Genomic DNA, 18,107 nt, shown 5'->3' with positions numbered 1-18,107 from the left:
TGCTGCAGCAGCAGTCACCAGTGCCAGGGATCTTTGGCAGTGTTAGATGGTGTGTTATTGGCACTGTTGTGAGGACATCAGCGACATTCATATTTGGAACTTCAGGCTCACAAGGATCAGCCTTTGCACTACCAGCAAAGAAAACACCAGGTTTTCTGGAAATGTCTAGTTTGAGGTCTGTAATTTAAATATTGGTCTCAGTTAAAAACTCAATAAAATATTAAATATGTGAACCTGGGTGCATTCTATGGATATCTGAACCAGGCACACCTTTTATCAATGGCTTGTGCAACAGACATTGCACCTATAGCTGAAGGCAGTGTCAGGCCAGCCCTCCCATATTAGTCAGACACCACTGAACATGCCTTTTGTGTCAGGCCACTAACTGTCAGATACTTATCAGCTCCACTCCTTTTCATTCTGCGAGTGCACTAAACCAAAACAAAAGCAATCCCCCACCCCAACAGCTGTAATTCCACCTTTACTTACCTCACATCACACAATTCATAGTAAATGTTTCTGCTCTCATCCTTGATGTAAATGGCCACACTGGGAGACTCCAGCATTTTCATGGTCAGCTGCTGGGGGAAGGCACTTACAAAAAGGGCACGAATTGTGTCTGTGCTTGTGATTTCGTTTGGCATCCTCAGCTGCTTTGTTTCATCTCCATACTGAAGATATAAAACACCTGCAAGCAAAACAGAATAGCAGGTTACATACTGTTAAGTGGAAAGTAATGATCTGGGTTTCAGAGTCAATGTGGAACACATACTGACAGAGAAAAATCAGCTCCTGCTCCTTACTCATAAAGCACATACAACATTTTCCTTTTAAACACACTGCTGGAATAGAGAAAGCACAGATCAGTGATCTTCCCATGCTTTGATAACTGTGCTTGACACCTGGAGGTCATCTGTCCAACTCCCTCACTCAAGCAGGAACACCTACAGGCATTTACCCAGGACCATGTCCACACATTTGTTGAATACCTCCAAGGAAGGTGGCTCTGCAAGCTCTCTGGGAAACCTGTTTCACTGCCTGGTCACTGTCAGAGTGAAGAAGTGTTTCCTTATACTCAAAGGGAACCTTGTCTATATCAGCTGAAGACCACTGCCTGTCACTGGGCATCACTGAAAAAAGCCTGGCTCTGTCTTTCTTGTATTCTCCTCCTATCAGTTACTTTTATACAGTGATGAGATCCCTCCCCTTGAGCCTTCTCTTTTCTAGGCTGAACAGTCCCAGTTCCCTCAGCCTTTCCTCAGAGTAGAGATGCTCCAAGCCAGTTAATCATCCTTGTGACCCCTTGCTGGACTCGCTCTAGCATGACCCTGTCTCTCTTGTATCAAGGATCCCAGAACTGGACCAAACAGTTCAGTTGAGAAGAGGGAAGGATCATCTTCCTTGACCTGCTGGCATCCCAGGATAGTACTGGCCTTTGCCACATTGCTGGCTTACATCCAGCTTGCTGTCCACCAGGATCCCCAGATCCTTCTCTGCCAAACTGCTCTCCAGCTTGGTGACCTCAAAGAAATATTGCTGCGTCTGCTTTGCACACATTTAGCAGCCTGGAATCAGATGGAGGAGAAAAAAATGTAGCACAGACAATAAAGATACCACTAAGTTTTTATTTCTGCCAGCTGCCACTGCCACAATGAAATGCTTGGTGAGTGGCTCAGAAGCTCTCTAGCCATTGCAAAGTATTTGGAAAAGGAAAACAGTATCAGATCTGCTCAAGAATCAGTGACTGCAGCTCATCTAGAAATGCAATCAAAGCAGTTTTACACCAGTTGGTTGGGCTGCTGACACTGACAGTAGGAGGACAGCATTCAGGCTGAACTAACTGCTGAAGGCTTTATGATATTTTCAGGCAGCCTCTGGGGCCCGAGCAGATTCTGTCCTGCCATGCCTTCGCCCTTCCCAGTAACCACCACAGGCAGGCTAGAACTACCCAGAGTATCTTACACAAGCTGAAGTCACTGCAGTAATTGCAGTGTAGATGTCGTTCTCCTGTGGCCAACACAAACAGAAGGGTTGGGAACACAAGGTCCTCAGTGCAGTTACCAGCAGTCATCAGCAAATCTCAGCAAATCTCAGAATCTGGTAACTCAGTAGGCTCTCACATAGTCATCACCAATAGCATCACAGTATCACCAAGGTTGGAAGAGACCTCAAAGATCATCAAGTCCAACCTGTCACCACAGACATCATGACTAGACCATGGCACCAAGTGCCACATCCAATCCCCTCTTGAACACCTCCAGGGACGGTGACTCCACCACCTCCCTGGGCAGCACATTCCAATGGCGAATGACTCTCTCAGTGAAGAACTTTCTCCTTACCACGAGCCTAAACTTCCCCTGGTGCAGCTTGAGACTGTGTCCTCTTGTGCTGGTGCTGGTTGCCTGGGAGAAGAGACCAACTCCCTCCTGGCTACAACCACCCTTCAGGTAGTTGTAGAGAGCAATGAGGCCTCCCCTGAGCCTCCTCTTCTGCATGGGCAGTTTATGGTGCTGAGATTCAAACACTGAGCAAAAACCAATGGGAAAGGCTAAGGTTCCAGAACCCAAAGGTATTCAGTGAAAAGAAAAAGAGTTTTAATCTGAGCCCTCTTTCCCCTTACCCTTCAGCAGTGCTGTCCCAGTGTTTCACGACTGCTGGAAGGAGTGAACAAGTCCCTAGTCAGCTGCTGCTACAATCAGTGGGTAGATAATTGTGCTTGCACTCAGGGAAGGAAGATGTTAATTTTTTTTTCCCCCCCTTCTGAATACTAAACAAACTGCTCAACATTACCTAACCATTACTTAATATTAGGCTGCTTTTATGAAATGGAGCTGTTAACATCATTTCCCCACAATTATCAGGAGCTTCTACTTTTTCTTTCATTAAGATTGCAATCAGACACTTTATGACTCCTACTGCAGGCTTCCACTTTCCCTCTGGCTGGAAAAAACTGTTTCAGACTAAAAAGTTACTACTTTTCTCTCACAGACTGAGGAGAATTTGCCTAAGAATTTTTGGGTTTAATGCCAGTCTTTAATGAGTTATTAAACTATTTTCCCTCCTTTTTTTTTTTATTTTAATTGGCTCCAGCATTTATTTCCTTACATTCTCCTAAGTAAAAATGGCTTTTTAGTGCTCATTCAAACAATTTATGCAGCTAAGCATTCTTTAGAATTCAGAAAGTAACTGTATGAGTAAAAAACAATAAAGTACACATGCTTTTAATGATTGCATTTCCTTCACTGTTCCAATACATGCAAAGGAATACTCATTTTTTGATGACAGCTGTCAGTTCTGAAGAAGAGCACAAAGAATTTGCTGCACTTTGGCATTTGGGACTTTCATGGAGGGCTGGGTATCAAATGGAGGGGGCCAAGCTCTTTTCAGTGCTGCACAATAAGAAGACAAGGAACAATAGGTGCAAGCACAAACAGAGAAGGTTTCTGTGGCAATGCCAGCGACGAGCAGTGTGAGCAACCTGGCAGTGCAGGCCTAGAGCCTGACATGGTGGTAGGCCATGCTCAGCCTAAGTGCAGAGCCAGCTAGCAGTGTAGCAAAACAGTGCTGTGCCTGCAGCATGTAACTAAAGCAGGACACTGGTAGCTATAAACACAGCAAGCTATCTTGGGACAACAGGACATGCACCTGCATCAACAACCTCGCGTGTCAGCAGTAGTTGGACCAATAATCTGTAATAGTGTGATGTGTGGTCACTCATAGGGAACCAATGAAGCCATGCCAACGAGGCTCTCCGAGTTTATAGAAGTTGTAGAAGTTCCCCTGATACACCCTTGCCTTGCCTTGCCTTGCCTTGCCTTGCCTTGCCTTGCCTTGCCTTGCCTTGCCTTGCCTTGCCTTGCCTTGCCTTGCCTTGCCTTGCCTTGCCTTGCCTTGCCTTGCCTTCCCTTCCCTTCCCTTCCCTTCCCTTCCCTTCCCTTCCCTTCCCTTCCCTTCCCTTCCCTTCCCTTCCCTTCCCTTCCCTTCCCTTCCCTTCCCTTCCCTTCCCTTCCCTTCCCTTCCCTTCCCTTCCCTTCCCTTCCCTTCCCTTCCCTTCCCTTCCCTTCCCTTCCCTTCCCTTCCCTTCTTCTTTGCTTTACACTACTGTGCTGTACTCACTATGCTTGCACTCTAGTCCTACAATACTGGAACAATAAAGGGACAATACTCAATCATCTTGGTCGTGTGTATTGACCCCAATCTCCGTGGTCTGTAGGTTTCAGCTCAACATGAGGAGAAACTTCACAGTGAGGGTGATGGAGTGCTGGAACAGAGAGGTTGTGGAGTCTCTTTCTCTGGACACATTCACACTCCACCTGGAGGTTTCAGAAAAGAACTGGACGTGGCACTTGAAGCCATGGTTTGGTTAGACATGAGGTGTTAGGTGATAGGTTGGACTTGATGATCTCTGAGGTCTTTTCCAACCTTATTGATTCTATGATTTGATTCTATGACTACCCTGGGTGATCCTGGGGGTAGGACTTGGTGATCTCTGGAGGTCCCTTCCAACCCCTAGTGTTCTGTGATTTTGTGTCAATGATAAAAATGTGGGGGGTTTAGCTAAAATTACAGACTTTATGCATCAGCTTTTGAGTTGTGTGTGCCCCTTCTGCCCAGTTTCAAAGACAGGGCAGAATGCAGAAAAAGCTGGGTTTGCATTTCAGGCCACTAAACCCACGCTGAATATCGAGCTACTGAAACTATGAACAGAAAAGAAATGGTTGAGTTAAGAAAAACATCTTCCATAGCAGACTAAATCATTTCAGATCAGTCCTGACTCTGCCTGGCTTCTAGCACTCTCACAAAATACTGATGCAAAATAAAATTCCAGTTGTCTTGGGGGCTTGGATTTTCAAAGCAAATATGCACTGTTATCCAAAAGAGACTGTGCCTTAAAATAGACATCTTTAGCACACAGCTCAAAGAAATATTTTGGCCACGGTCTCTCACTGCTAGGGTGAAAAGACATTTTCAAAGGCATAATAAATTCCTTTTTTGCTTACTCTTCCTTAAATCACATGCCCTTATAAAAAATCCCTACTGCTTTCCCTCCTGAGCTGTCTGACCTGTCTCGTGAAGCAGCAAAGCTTTAGGGCATTTCCCATTTGACAAAATTAACTGCTCACTGCTCAAAATCCCATTTCAGCATGACAGAATAAAGACATTCTAAACCCATTCTTCTAAGTTATTGACATTATTTCTTTTTCTCCCACACATTGCCCAGCTGAAACTCAGAACACTGGTAATACCCACAGGCTCAGCTAGCTTCGTGGAAGCTCTGAGGCTTCTTTTTACCTTCAGCTAAAAAATTAGCCCCATGGAGAATTAAAGCAAAAAGAAACAGAATCTAACTCAGGCACAGCTTTTGTCAGGGCACTGCACATATGCCAGCAAGGCTGTTGGAAAGAAAAGTTAAACACGATGAATGTTAATGTCTCCATGCACCCTGAAATCCCTCTTCCACTTGTGCTTCTGTTGCAATGGATTTACCTGAAACACAAAGATTGTGCCAAATGTTATGAGGCACAAACCAAACAGGGCTGCAAAATGCCCTGCTACTCTGGGAAGGCAGGTGTGAATGGCAGAGAGGATGAGGGAACACCACCATGCAAACTGCTTGGGAAATGCAAGTCAGGCAGCACTGCGGCTACCACTTCTAGGTGCTCCTAGATGCTGCCAGCCATGGGCTTTCCCACAGTCAGCTGCAGCAAGCTGAGATAGAAGAATAGAATAGAATAGAATAGAATAGAATAGAATAGAATAGAATAGAATAGAATAGAATAGAATAGAATAGAATAGAACAGACCAGGTTGGAGGAGAGCTTTCCCCTTCGTCATGCTGGTATAGCACAGTTTCAGAAATACCTCTGGAATTTCTGATATGTCTTCAGCCTATGGGCAAAAGGCCATGGCATTAAAGGCAGGAAGGACACAGCAGAAAACATTTCTGTGTAAGCCAGGCCTTAGAAACTTAAACCTCTTTACAAATTGCTTCACAGCACTCCTGTCAGCAGAGAGGTATGTTTTATAGTAGGGGAAATTAAACACCCAAGGGGTGAAAGGACACGCTCAAAGAAAGGTTTACAAGCATAAAGCCCAGATCTGCTGCTGATCATGCGAACACACCACATGATCAGCCATTCCTTGCCTGCATACAGAGCCTTTTCAAAACCAAAAGACTTTCTGCTCCTCCTTTAACCAAGGGTCAGGGACAGAAGGACTTGCAAACTATTTCATCATTTCTCTCAGAGATGGCCTACGTGAAAGGCAACTCAGTGTGATGGAATATGTACCATTACCTTCATTTACATAGGCAGTACCTCCTGTGCAAGATGAACTCACCAGTGCTGGGTTTACAGAATCAAACACAGAATGGTGTGGGTTGGAAGGGGCCTGGAGATTGCCTGGTCCAACCCCCCTGCTACAGCAGTTTCACCTAGAGCAGGTTCACCTAGAGCAGATCACACAGGAACCTGTCCAGGTGGGTTTAGAAAATCTCCAGAGGAGACTCCACAACCTCTTTGGACAGGCTGGTTGAGGACTCCAGCACCCTCAAAGAAGTTTGTCCTTAATTTTAAGAGAAAAACTGTTCCAGTTTGTGCCTGTTGCTCCTTGTTCTATCTCTAGGCACCACTGGAAGAGAACAGCCCCACATCCTCATGGCATTTAGATATTGATCAGCACTGAGAAGATCTCCTCTCAGTCTTCTTCAGACTGAATAGCTCCAGGTCTCTCAGCCTTCCCTGTAGGTGAGATGCTCCAGTCCCCTCATTGTCTTTGTGGCCTTCTGCTGGATTCTGCCCAGTAGTTCCTTGTCCTTCTTGACCTGGGAAACCCAGAACTGGACACAACACTCCCTCAACCTGCTGGCCACCTGGGTTAGAGGGTGCCATCCTGCACTTAGTCCAGCTAGCAGAGCTTTAACACTGCCCATGCTGTGGCTGCAGTTCACACAGGCACACCAGATGCATGGCAAGGTGCTCAGCTCCGGTGCTGCTGCTGGGCTGCACAACCCACTTGGCAGCTGAGGACATGCCCATGTGGGGTAAGGGTGAAGCATGGCTGAACTCACAGGGTCTAGGCTGGCTTTAGAGGAGCTGCATAACCAAAATGGCTCAGCACTGTACTGGTAAGATCATGACTCCTTAGTCACAACTGGTAAAGGTTTACTCCTTATGGCAGCACGACACCACTCAGCTGACATCTCTCAGCACCTCCATCTAATCCAGGGTGCTGACCTAACCCTGACTAAGGATCATGTTATCATGGCTGTGTTACTAACAATGATCTCAGTGCTGGGCAGCTCAAATGCTTGGAAGAGATTTAATCACAAATTGCTTTTATTTACAGAACAGTAATTATCCTTACAAACTGGTTGTTGAAGAGATAAAAGCATGAAGCACACAACAGCAAATATGAAGTTAAATACTTGATAAGAGTAAACTTAACAAACATGACTGAGTCATCTTCTGTGACCTTTCCAAATAGCAGTTTATTCTCTCACATAATGAATTTTAAATGGAAAAATACAGTTACTCACATAATCCTCTCATCACTTTCATAATGAAGAAAACTGAGGCATAAATAGCTCCTCAGTGTTAGGAAATAAAATATTGTCAAAGCTTGACGTGGAGTGGATGAGCTTCTGGAGGACACTCTCTGTGTGGGCAAGAGAGGCTACAAATGTCTGCTCTGAAAAAATCTCACTGCCATTTGGCAGCACTACCTAAATCCATGGGCTCCTGTCTGAAGAGGAGCATTAGCTGATGATGATTCTTTACTTGGCTGAGAGATGCTTGGGTGCTGGAGCACTGAAACCTTCCCACAGAACCAGAAATCACAGGTGTGAGCAAGGTACTCCTCTCTCTTCTGACCCAGCTGCCCTGCAGATTTCGTGTCTATGAAAAGTTGACTGGAGTACAGTCATCAAAACCTGTCAAGCTGTGCCAGGGGAGGTTTAGGCTGGATGTTAGGAAGAAGTTCTTCATAGAAAGAGTGATTGGCCATGGGAATGTGCTGCCCAGGGAGGTGGTGGAGTCACCATCACTGGAGGTGTTTAGGAAGAGACTGGATGGGGTGCTTGGTGCCATGGTTTAGTTGATTAGATGGTGTTGGGTGATAGGTTGGACTCAATGATCTCAAAGGTCTCTTCCAACCTGGTCTATTCTATTCTATTCTATTCCATTCCATTCCATTCCATTCCATTCCATTCCATTCCATTCCATGGATGAATTGGTAGCTCTGAAATGTTTTTCAAATCAAAGGGGGAAAGCTAGCTGTAACTAAAATAGGGGAAATACCTACAGGAGGCCTTCAGACCTTGTTGGGTGAATAGTAACATCAAAAAAAAAAAAGTACACTGGGAATAAGTGCAGAATAATAAGTAATGGAAAAATAGATAAGTTGGCAAAGAAAGCACTAGGACAAAGGGCAATGGTTTAAACCACAGAAGGATAGATTTAGTTTGGACATTAGGAAGAAGTTCTTGATTATGAGGATGGTGGAATGCTGAGAACAAAAGCAAGAGGCAGCCTTTCCCTGACATTATTTCCCTTGGAGAACAGGAACCAGAACTCAGGCCTAGCCCAGTAACTATGCACTAAACCCACTACCTAAACACATACCCAGTGCTGGGAGCAAAGATGAAACCCAAGAGCTGTACTCACTCAGGGCCTTGCTGTCAGCACTGACAGCAAATTCTCCATATGCTGTGCTGAGGGGCAGGCAAGTACTGTGCTTCTCTGCTTGGCCAACACCTTGGACTACAAAGAATTACAACTCATTTTCTTCCTTTGCATGCCCAGGTGCAAATGGAAGGGCCTGCTGTTTGGCTGACTTACTGTGTTAGAGGTAGACTTAGAAATCTTGCCTCATGTGAAAACTAGATCCAAGTTGTTCAAGTGATAGCTCCTGTGCCAGATATGACCCATGGGATAGCTCCATTTGGTCTCCTGCCTTTCCCCTGAAGGGGAGTTTGACCAGTGCAAGCTATTCCTGTTGCCAAATCCCTCGTCCAGCAGACAGCAAATGCTGAAAGCCCAAATTGCTGCTGCTAAATCAGATTAAGAAGTGGCAGTAGAGTTGGATGAAGACATTGCACCTTCTGCCTGGACATGATTTGGAGTAAAGAGGAAAGCTACTAGCACCTTGCCATAGCTTTATTCAGTTTACCAGTTTGGATTCTAATTACTCTACCCTTCACCTTCACTACTTTCATTCTGGTTTACATTCACGTTGCAAGGTCCTGCAATAGGAATATTTCCTCACTCTGTATATTGCCAAACACAGTGAGGTCTCATTTTCAGCCAAGGCCCTTCGGTATTACTGCAGTGCAAACAAATAAGAAAGATTATATTCAAATAGGTTTCAGCAGTGACAGGTACAGACCTGCAGAACTAATGGTTTTATTTACCACACTGCACATTCACTTCAGTATCACTGCAATGAACCCACTGGATCCATGCTGATGCAGCCTGTTGCAATGGAGACAAACTCAGCTCCAGCATGAGCCAGCATCTATAGTACACCTCTTATCAGCTTTTTAGTGGCAGACAGAATGTGCTTCTCTTGAGACAGTTTGTACCAAATAAGATCTTGCTGCTTGGAAGTCTGGTTTTTTTTCCTAGTACACCCAGGACCTTCTCATGAGGAGTGGATGAGGGAACTGGGGTTGTTTAGTCTGGAGAAAAGGAGGTAAGACCTTCTAACTCTCTACAACTGCCTGAGAGAAGGTTGGAGCAAAAGGGGGTTGGTCTCTTCTCCCCAGTTACAAGCAATAGGATAAGAGGAAATGGCCTCAAGCAGCACCAGAGGAGGTTTAGTTTGGAGATTTAGAAGATACTTCTTCCTGAAAGGGTTCTCAACCCCTGAAACAGGCTCCCCAGGGAGGTGGTTGAATCCCCATCCCTGGAAGTGTTTAAAAGAGGCAGAGATGTGGTGCTGAGGAACATGGTTTAGCACCAGCCTTGGTAGAGTTAGAGAATGGTTGGACTCAATGATCTTAAAGGTCTTTTCCAAGCAAAACAATTCTCTCTTTTGATGATTTTTGGGGGAAGAATCTGTTAAGTAAACAAATGCCAGCCTGGGAAAGCTCATATTCCACCCTTCCATTGAGTTGTCTTTCACAAATCAAGTAGGGACAATATATGAAATAGAAAAGCATCTCAGCACTATGCTGTGTCAATAGGTTGCTTTAGCTTTTGATGCTCTTTTAATGCAAAATATGGCAGGTAAAAGGTGTGTTAGAAGCCTTTTTTCCTGTCCAAGTCCTAAAACTGTAATTTGAAGACTTGTGTAAGAAGAGAAAGTTTAGCAAAGCAGGACAGGAACAGGACTGTTACTTCAGAACACTGTAATTTCCTAGGCTCTGTGTTTCAGTTCAATAATTGGAACTAGTTGTTTCAGGATGTTTTTCCTATAGATCTGCCAGCCCATGTTAATGCATCTGACCATGACAGCAAATATTTACATGACCTTTTTGCATGTTGGCTGCTTTGCATACTCTGTAAGAAGACAAGATAGGGAAGATTTCTTTAAGCTGACTGAATACATTAAAGCTGTACTCAGTCTGAAGCTGAAATGCAGTTCCCAGGGAATTTCTCTCCCATGAAGATCCTGCTGACTTCATTAGGCTTGAATCATGCCCTAAGGAATCAGAGAGGGCAGTGCCAATGCTAACAAACCACAGGCTTCTCTTGTAAAATCTATAGCCATTCACACATCTGCTGCCTGATTTAACATGTCTGTTCTAATTTCTAGCTCATAAATAGTAAATAACAATTAATTACCACCAATATAATACATAAGTCCCACCTTGGGCATTTCTGGTTTTCAGTGCAAGTCTTACAGGACATTGCATACACACATAGAGTTCTTCCTGCTGCTGGGTGATAGCTACCATGCCACTGTCCCATTGCAATTACAACACTGATTTTCTTTTAAGCAGGCTTTGAGAAGCACCTGCAAGAAATGCTATCAAAATCTAGCTCTTACTGTTAGAATCAGTAGGAGCATTTCCAGTGGCAGCAAAGTAATTAGTCAGATACTAAAATCAGTGGCCGATAGAACTTCAGATTAGGGGACTAACAAATCATATTTGGAATGCTGCATGATTGCTTAAGGCCCTCTGCATGCCAATCTGTAAGGGTTTGTGTAATTTTCCTTCTGAAAGTAATCCTCCAAAGGCAAATAAAATGCAAATGTGGGAAGGATCAGGTATTTCTGCAGAGGCCTCTCCATGCTATCAGGTTTATCAGGAAGAAGTCCAGTCATCCTCTACTCCTTATCCATCTGGATCACAGTGGCCAGAAGTCCTGGCTGGGACACCCAGAGAAGGTACTCACAACCCTCATGCCATAAAGCTCCATCCTCTTCACTGATTTCTCAAACCCAATTCCTTGTGCACTTACAGAAATCCCTCCTTGTACTATGCTCTCCTTCAATCCAGCATCCAGCCCTGGAGCACAGGATCACACAGGATGCTAGGGGTTGGAAGGGACCTCTGAAGATCATTGAGTCCAACCCCCCTGCCAGAGCAGGACCATAGAATCTACAGCAGGTCACATAGGAACATGTCCAGACAGGGCTGGAAAGTCTCCAGAGAAGGAGACTCCACAACCTCTCTGGGCAGCCTGCTCCAGTGCTCTGTGACCCTCAACAGTGAAGAAGCTCCTCCTCATGTTGAGATGGAACCTCCTGTGCTGCAATTTATATCCATTGCCCCTTGTCCTATCCTGGGGTGCAACTGAGCAGAGCCTGTCCCCTCCCTCTTGACACCCAGCCCTCAGATATTTATAGACATGTATTAAATCCTCTCTCGGTCTTCTCTTCAGACTGAACAGCCCCAGGGCTCTCGGCCAATTGTCATAAGGCAGTGATCCAGTCCCTTCATTATCCTCGTAGCCCTCCATTGGACTCTCTTGAGTAGATCCCTGTCCCTCTTGAACTGGGGAGCCCAAAAGACTCTCTTAAAGTAGATGTCTGTTCCTCTTGAACTGGGGAGCCCCAAACTGGATGCAATACTCCAGGTGAGGTCTCACCAGGGTAAAGATGTACAGCCTGATTCTGTGGGAGCTGTTTCTGCGGTTGGAGGTTGTGGTCACACCCTGCCCTTGGGGGCTGCCACCCATCGCATCAACCACCCTGACCCTTGGTCACGACAGAGAGGATGCTGGTGCCAGGGCCATCATTTGCAAGGATGTGACACCCAAATGAAACCATCTGCCAGCCTTCATTCCTTTGTGGAGGCACCAGAGCAGCGACAGCAGCGAGCTGCAGCGCAGGCACACGCTGGCTGCTGGCATAACCTCACTGGGTGCTTGTCAGGTTCTGCTTCCTCCAGGCAAATTGCAAGTGAATTCTGACGAAAGCTTTTGAGCACCTTCCAGATTTCCAGAGCTGATTCTGGCTCTGACAGTTTTGCTAGATAATTTTTTTTTCCCCCCACAGTAATCACACTGGAATAACTCCCAGCTTTCAAATAGGAGACTTAAAAATACATTTAGTGTTTGCCTTGCAGAGCGAATTCATTTAGTTTAACATCTCGCTTTTGTCTCCAGGCCGCAGATTGCTCAGACAAGCGCTGATTTCTGATGGACCTCTGAGCCAAGAAAGAAAGGCCTTCCCTTTGGAAAGCTGGGCCTGAAATTTTAAATGGGCCCACCACTGGAAAACTGGTCTCTGGGTCGACTCCACATGAATACCACGTCCTATTGGATTAGTCCTGACTGACACAGCCATGACGCTGGGGGAGCCAAAAATGCATTCTTGCTACATCCCTTTAAATGCTGTGTGTGAGTTCAGGCCACAATTTAAACACATACTGACTTACATGTAGTTAGGAAAATAAGAACCTGCATAAGGAACAGAATCACAGAATCACCAAGGTTGGAAGAGACCTCAAAGATCATTGAGTCCAACCTGTGACCCAACACCTCATGACTAAACCATTGCACCAAGCGCCACGTCCAATCCCCTCTTGAACACCTCCAGGGATGGGGACTCCACCACCTCCCTGGGCAGCACATTCCAATGGCTAACAACTCTCTCAGTGAAGAACTTTCTCCTCACGTCGAGTCTAAACTTCCCCTGGCACAGCTTGAGACTGTGTCCTCTTGTTCTGGTGCTGGTTGCCTGGGAGAAGAGACCAACCCCCACCTGGCTACAACCTCCCTACAAGTGGGATATGTGTGTGCTTTATCAGAGTATCCTGGGTACCTGCAGCAGGTCACACCTCTCACTGACCCTGTCCTGGTTTGGTTGAAGGAAATGGGTCCCTTACCTCTGGAATGTCAACTGCAGCAGATTTGGGTCTACAAAAGACCAAAACCAGTATTTCCATCTCTTCCTGGAGTTTCCCATTTTAGTTTTGCTTTGCAGAAGGCAGTTCCCTCAAGCCTGTTATTTAAGCCAGGGTTGGGATGGGGTTAATTACTTCATGCCTTTCTTCTATCTTTTCTGCCTCGAATATTTGCAAGGTAGCTTTTCATGGTATAAAGCATTGAATAGACTCAGACAGACTGAGAGAGTTGGGGCTGTTCAGTCTGCAGAAGAGAAGGCTCTGAGAAGACCTTCTTGTGGCCTTTCAGTATCTGAAAGGGACTCTCAGAAAGCTGGGGAGGGACTTTTTAGGGTGTCAGGGAGTGACGGGGCTGGGGGGAATGGAACAAAACTAGACATGGGGAGATTCAGGTTGGATGTTAGGAAGAAGTTCTTCCCCATGGCGGTGGTGAGACACTGGAACAGGTTGCCCAGGGAGGTGGTGGAAGCCTCATCCCTGGGGGTTTTTAAGGCCAGGCTGGATGTGGCTCTGGGCAACCTGACCTAGTGTGAGGTGTCCCTGCCCCTGGCAGGGGGGTTGGAACTAGATAATCCTCGAGGTCCCTTCCAACCCTGACAACTCTATGATAAAAGGTGAGTTTTTTAACACAATGGCATCGAGATAGTCAATGTAAGAGTAAAAAAACCCCACAAAATTCACTCCCTTTCCTCACTGAAGTTATGTTGGCTGAGAATCCAAACATAATTTGTATTGAAATGAGATTCAATTTAAAAATGCATGGGAATGGGAAGGGAGATGTTTCTGCATGGCTTGTGTAACATCCTAAGAACAGAAATATTTTCATGACAATTAAAGCTGAAATCCCCAACAGTTTCCCTTTAAAAAGAAACCCAAACCCCCAAACCCCAAATACTGCCCTTGTACTGCTGCAAGTAAAACCAAACCTAACAGGGGGGCCTACAAGGAGTCTCAAAAGGAAGTTTTCCAACCATTACTCGTGGTGCTGCTAGAACACACTGGCAGGAAAGACTGAAAAGACATCATTGTAAAAGAAAGACATTGAAGACTGCTAACCTAAAGCTGAACTATTTCAGGATAGTTTTTACACTGCCTTTTAAAGGAAACTATTTCACAGAATCACAGAATGTTAGGGGTTGGAAGGGACCTCAAAAGATCATCCAGTCCAACCCCCTCTGTCAGAGCAGGATCAGCTAGCGCAGATCACACAGGAAATGCTATGAATAGTTGCTGGAACAACCTGAAGATGACAGATTGTGGAGTGATGACAATTTATTACCTGGCTAGTGTGATGATCCCTTCAGCTACACACACAGCTGTGACCCCTCCTGTGATACAGGAGGGAAGAGGCTGAGCATCTGACTCCAGTTTCAAATCTAAAACCTCTCAACTGAAATGCTTCGTATCACATTGCTTCCTCTTTCTTCCTTTTTTAATTTGCTGGTTTGTTTGTTTGTCCCTGTATTTTGCCTCTTCATGCTGAGATAAGCCAGGCTCTCCAGTTCTGGGCCCCTCAGTTCAAGAAGGACCTCAGGGAACTGCTTGAAAAAGTCCAGTGCAGAGCCACAAAGATGCTGAAGGGAGTGGAACATCTGCCTGTGAGGAAAGGCTGAGGGAGTTGGGGCTCTTTAGCTTAGAGGAGACTGAGGGGGGGTGACCTCATTCATGTTTATAAAGATGTGAGGGGTGAGTGTCAGGAGGACAGAGCCAGGCTCTGCTCAGTGATGTCCAATAATAGGACAAGGGACAATGAACAGAACAGAACAGAACAGAACAGAATAGAATAGAATAGAATAGAATAGAATAGAATAGAATAGAATAGAACAGAATAGGATTAACCAGGTTGGAAAAGATCATTGAGTCCAACCTATCACCCAACACCATCTAATCAACTAAACCATGGCACCAAGTGCCTCATCCAGTCTTCTCCTAAACACCTCCAATAATTGTGACTCCACCACCTCCCTGGGCAGCACATTCCAGTGGCCAATCTCTCTGGGAAGAATTTCTTCCTAACATCCAGCCTAAACCTCCCCTGGCACAGCTTGAGACTGTGTCCTCTTGTTCTGTTGCTGGTTGACTGGGAGAAGAGACCAACTCCCACCTGGTTACAACCTCCCTTCAAGTAGTTGTAGACAGCCATGAGGTCTCCTCTGAGCCTCCTCTTCTCCAGGCTAAGCAACCCCAGCTCCCTCAGCCTCTCCTCACAGGGCTGTGCTCCAAACCCCTCCTCAGCTTTGTTGCCCTTCTCTGGACACTGGGTGCAAGCTGGAGCAAAGGAGGTTCCACATGAACCTAAGGAGAAACTTTTTGCCTGTGAAGGTGACAGAGCCCTGGAAAAGGCTGCTCAGAGAGGTTGTGGAGTCTCCTTTACTGGAGACATTCAAAACCCTCCTGGATGTATTCCTGTGTGACCTGCTCTAGGTGGTCCTGCTCTGACAGGGGGCTTGGACTGGATGGGCTTTCAAGGTCCCTTCCAACCCCTCATGTTCTGTGATTCTGTGCAGACAGGCTGAGATAGGGTCTGAAATCCTGACCAATGCATTAAATGTACACCTTAACGTGACCATCCTCCATTAGGACCTGGACAACACATTTCAGGGTACGCCACAGAGTTTAAAAGTAGACTACTTAATAGTGAGTTTCCAGTCCTCTCATCTCTCAAAGATACTGTTAAACTGCAAAGAAGGGCAGCAATGCTTATAGAATGTCCAGGATGGCTCCTGAATGAAGAACAGATGACTACAGCAGCACTTCTCAGACTGGAAAAGAGATGACCTGAGGGCAATGACAGGCCTGCAAAACCAGATGATGGCCCAGGGGGATCAGACAGCGATCTGATGTTTGCTGTCATTTCCAACACAAGGACAAGAGGGCATGACTTAGAGCAGATAAGCAAATACAAAACAAAGCAAGAGAGAAGCAATGGCTGGGCAGTAAACCAACAGAATCTTGCTGCCAAAGTCACATCTGCACTGTTGTGGATGCAAAAAATTTACATGGCTTCAAAGGGAGACTGAACAAATACCTGGAGGAGACACTTCTTGTGGGTTATTATGCAGGCAGAAACCATTAACCAGGAAATCCCTAAGCTGGAGATAGCTTGAGGCTAGGAGAGTACTTGGAGAAGGATACTTAGCCTGTTCTTACTCTTGCCTACACTAGCTGCCTAAGGTCCTTCTTGGAGACAAACTATGGGGCCAAGTGGTCTAATCTAGCACAGCACTTCCTATGGTCCTGTTGCCAGGTTTATTCATAGTGATGAGCACTGAAGGCTTGTCCAGAAAGAAGTCTGTTGTATACACCACTGACAGCCACAAAGCTTTTTCACTGGTGCATAGCAGGCTGCCTGCTCTGATGTGCCTCCAAAGCTGTTTGTCAATACTCAGCTCATATCTGAAATAGAAGTTCAGAGCTGAGGTACCCTACATAGCCTGGGGTGATCAATGAGTGATAGTTGAAACCCATATGGTGAGACTGGACTGAGTGTCACACAGGGACCTGCAAAAGCCCAATCTATTTGACATCGTAGTGGAGCAGATGGATGTGTTCCAGAAATCCTCAGGCTGAAGCAGACCATTCTGAGGACACCCCAGCCAGCAGTGGTATGTAGGCAGAGATGAATCCTCTCTGTGTATAATAAACACACATCTGCTACACACTTGCTCTTAAATACACCTCTAAAACAGTCTTGACCAGCTTGGAGTCTTCCCCATGAGGGTGGTGAGACACTGGCACAGGTTGCCCAGGGAAGTGGTAGAAGCCTCATCCCTGGAGGTGTTTAAGGCCAGGCTGGATGTGGCTGTGAGCAACCTGCTGTAGTGTGAGGTGTCCCTGCCCATGGCAGGGGGGTTGGAACTGGCTGATCCTTGAAGTCCCTTCCAACCCTGACAGTTCTGTGAGTCTGTGAAATTTTCAACCCAAAGAGCCTGACATATTGGTGGGCCAGTGGCTTTGGGACATCAGCAGCGTTGCTCCATGAGCTAACACAAGCAGGCATCAGTCCCTTGTCCCCAGCCCTGCTGTTCTGCACCTGCCAGCTCTGGGGGTGGCAGGGACCCCTTCCAGCCTAGTTCTCATTCATTGTGGTTGTTGGATATTGTAGTACCCTTGACAGAAAGTGAGATTGTTGAGGAACACAGAAACACTGTGACAAGCTTACAAGCATGGTCTGATATACAGCCCATCCCTCGGGCTATGTCACTCAGGATGTTGGGAGCAGCAGTTCAGTTTATTACCTTTGAGCAAAACCCTGCCTTCCTCAGCATTCCCATGCACATTACCTGCCTTCCCACAGCAGGGCAAACTGCTGCCTTGCCCCCCAGAAACCCCAGCCTTTACTGGTACCACCCATCAGCTGACAGCAGCTTCCAGGACAAGATCCACCACCAGGAAAGGAGCTCTGTTTCACAGCTGGGATTAATTCAGCCCTGAGATATCACACAATCATACATACCATGCACTGGATTACAAGGGACCTTCAAAGGCCATCTAGTACAACCCCCCTGCAGTACGTGGGGACATTCCCAACTAGATCAGGTTGCTCAGAGCCCCATCAAGCCTGACCTTGAATGCCTCCAGGGCTGGGGTCTCCCCCACCTGCCTGAGCAACCTGTTCCTTCATAGTACGACCTTCATAGTAAAAGACTTCTTCCTAATGTTCAGTCTAAATCTACCTCTCTAGTTTAAAACCACTGTCCCTGGTCCTGTCACTACATGCCTTTGGAAATGGCCCCTCCCCAGCCTTCTTGTAGGCCCTTTCAAGTGCTGGAAGGCCACTATAAGGTCTTCCTGAAATCTTCTTTTCTGCAGGC

The 18,107-nt window shown here is 46.1% G+C and overlaps 1 protein-coding gene across 3 annotated transcripts in view; it reads right to left on the bottom strand.

Annotated features, from left to right (window-relative positions):
• KIAA1217 (KIAA1217 ortholog) overlaps positions 1–18,107 on the bottom strand; it is a 295,044-nt gene that overhangs the window by 93,794 nt on the left and 183,143 nt on the right. For all 3 annotated transcript variants that reach the window (XM_054171453.1, XM_009909065.2, XM_054171454.1), the window contains exon 4: positions 490–688. In XM_054171453.1, the coding sequence (XP_054027428.1) occupies positions 490–688 (199 nt within the window). The remainder of the gene's footprint in view (positions 1–489; positions 689–18,107) is intronic.

This window comes from Dryobates pubescens, chromosome 21 (genome assembly GCF_014839835.1).
Source record: "Dryobates pubescens isolate bDryPub1 chromosome 21, bDryPub1.pri, whole genome shotgun sequence".
Classification (NCBI taxonomy): domain Eukaryota; kingdom Metazoa; phylum Chordata; class Aves; order Piciformes; family Picidae; genus Dryobates; species Dryobates pubescens.
This window is presented reverse-complemented; position numbering and strand designations above follow the sequence as displayed.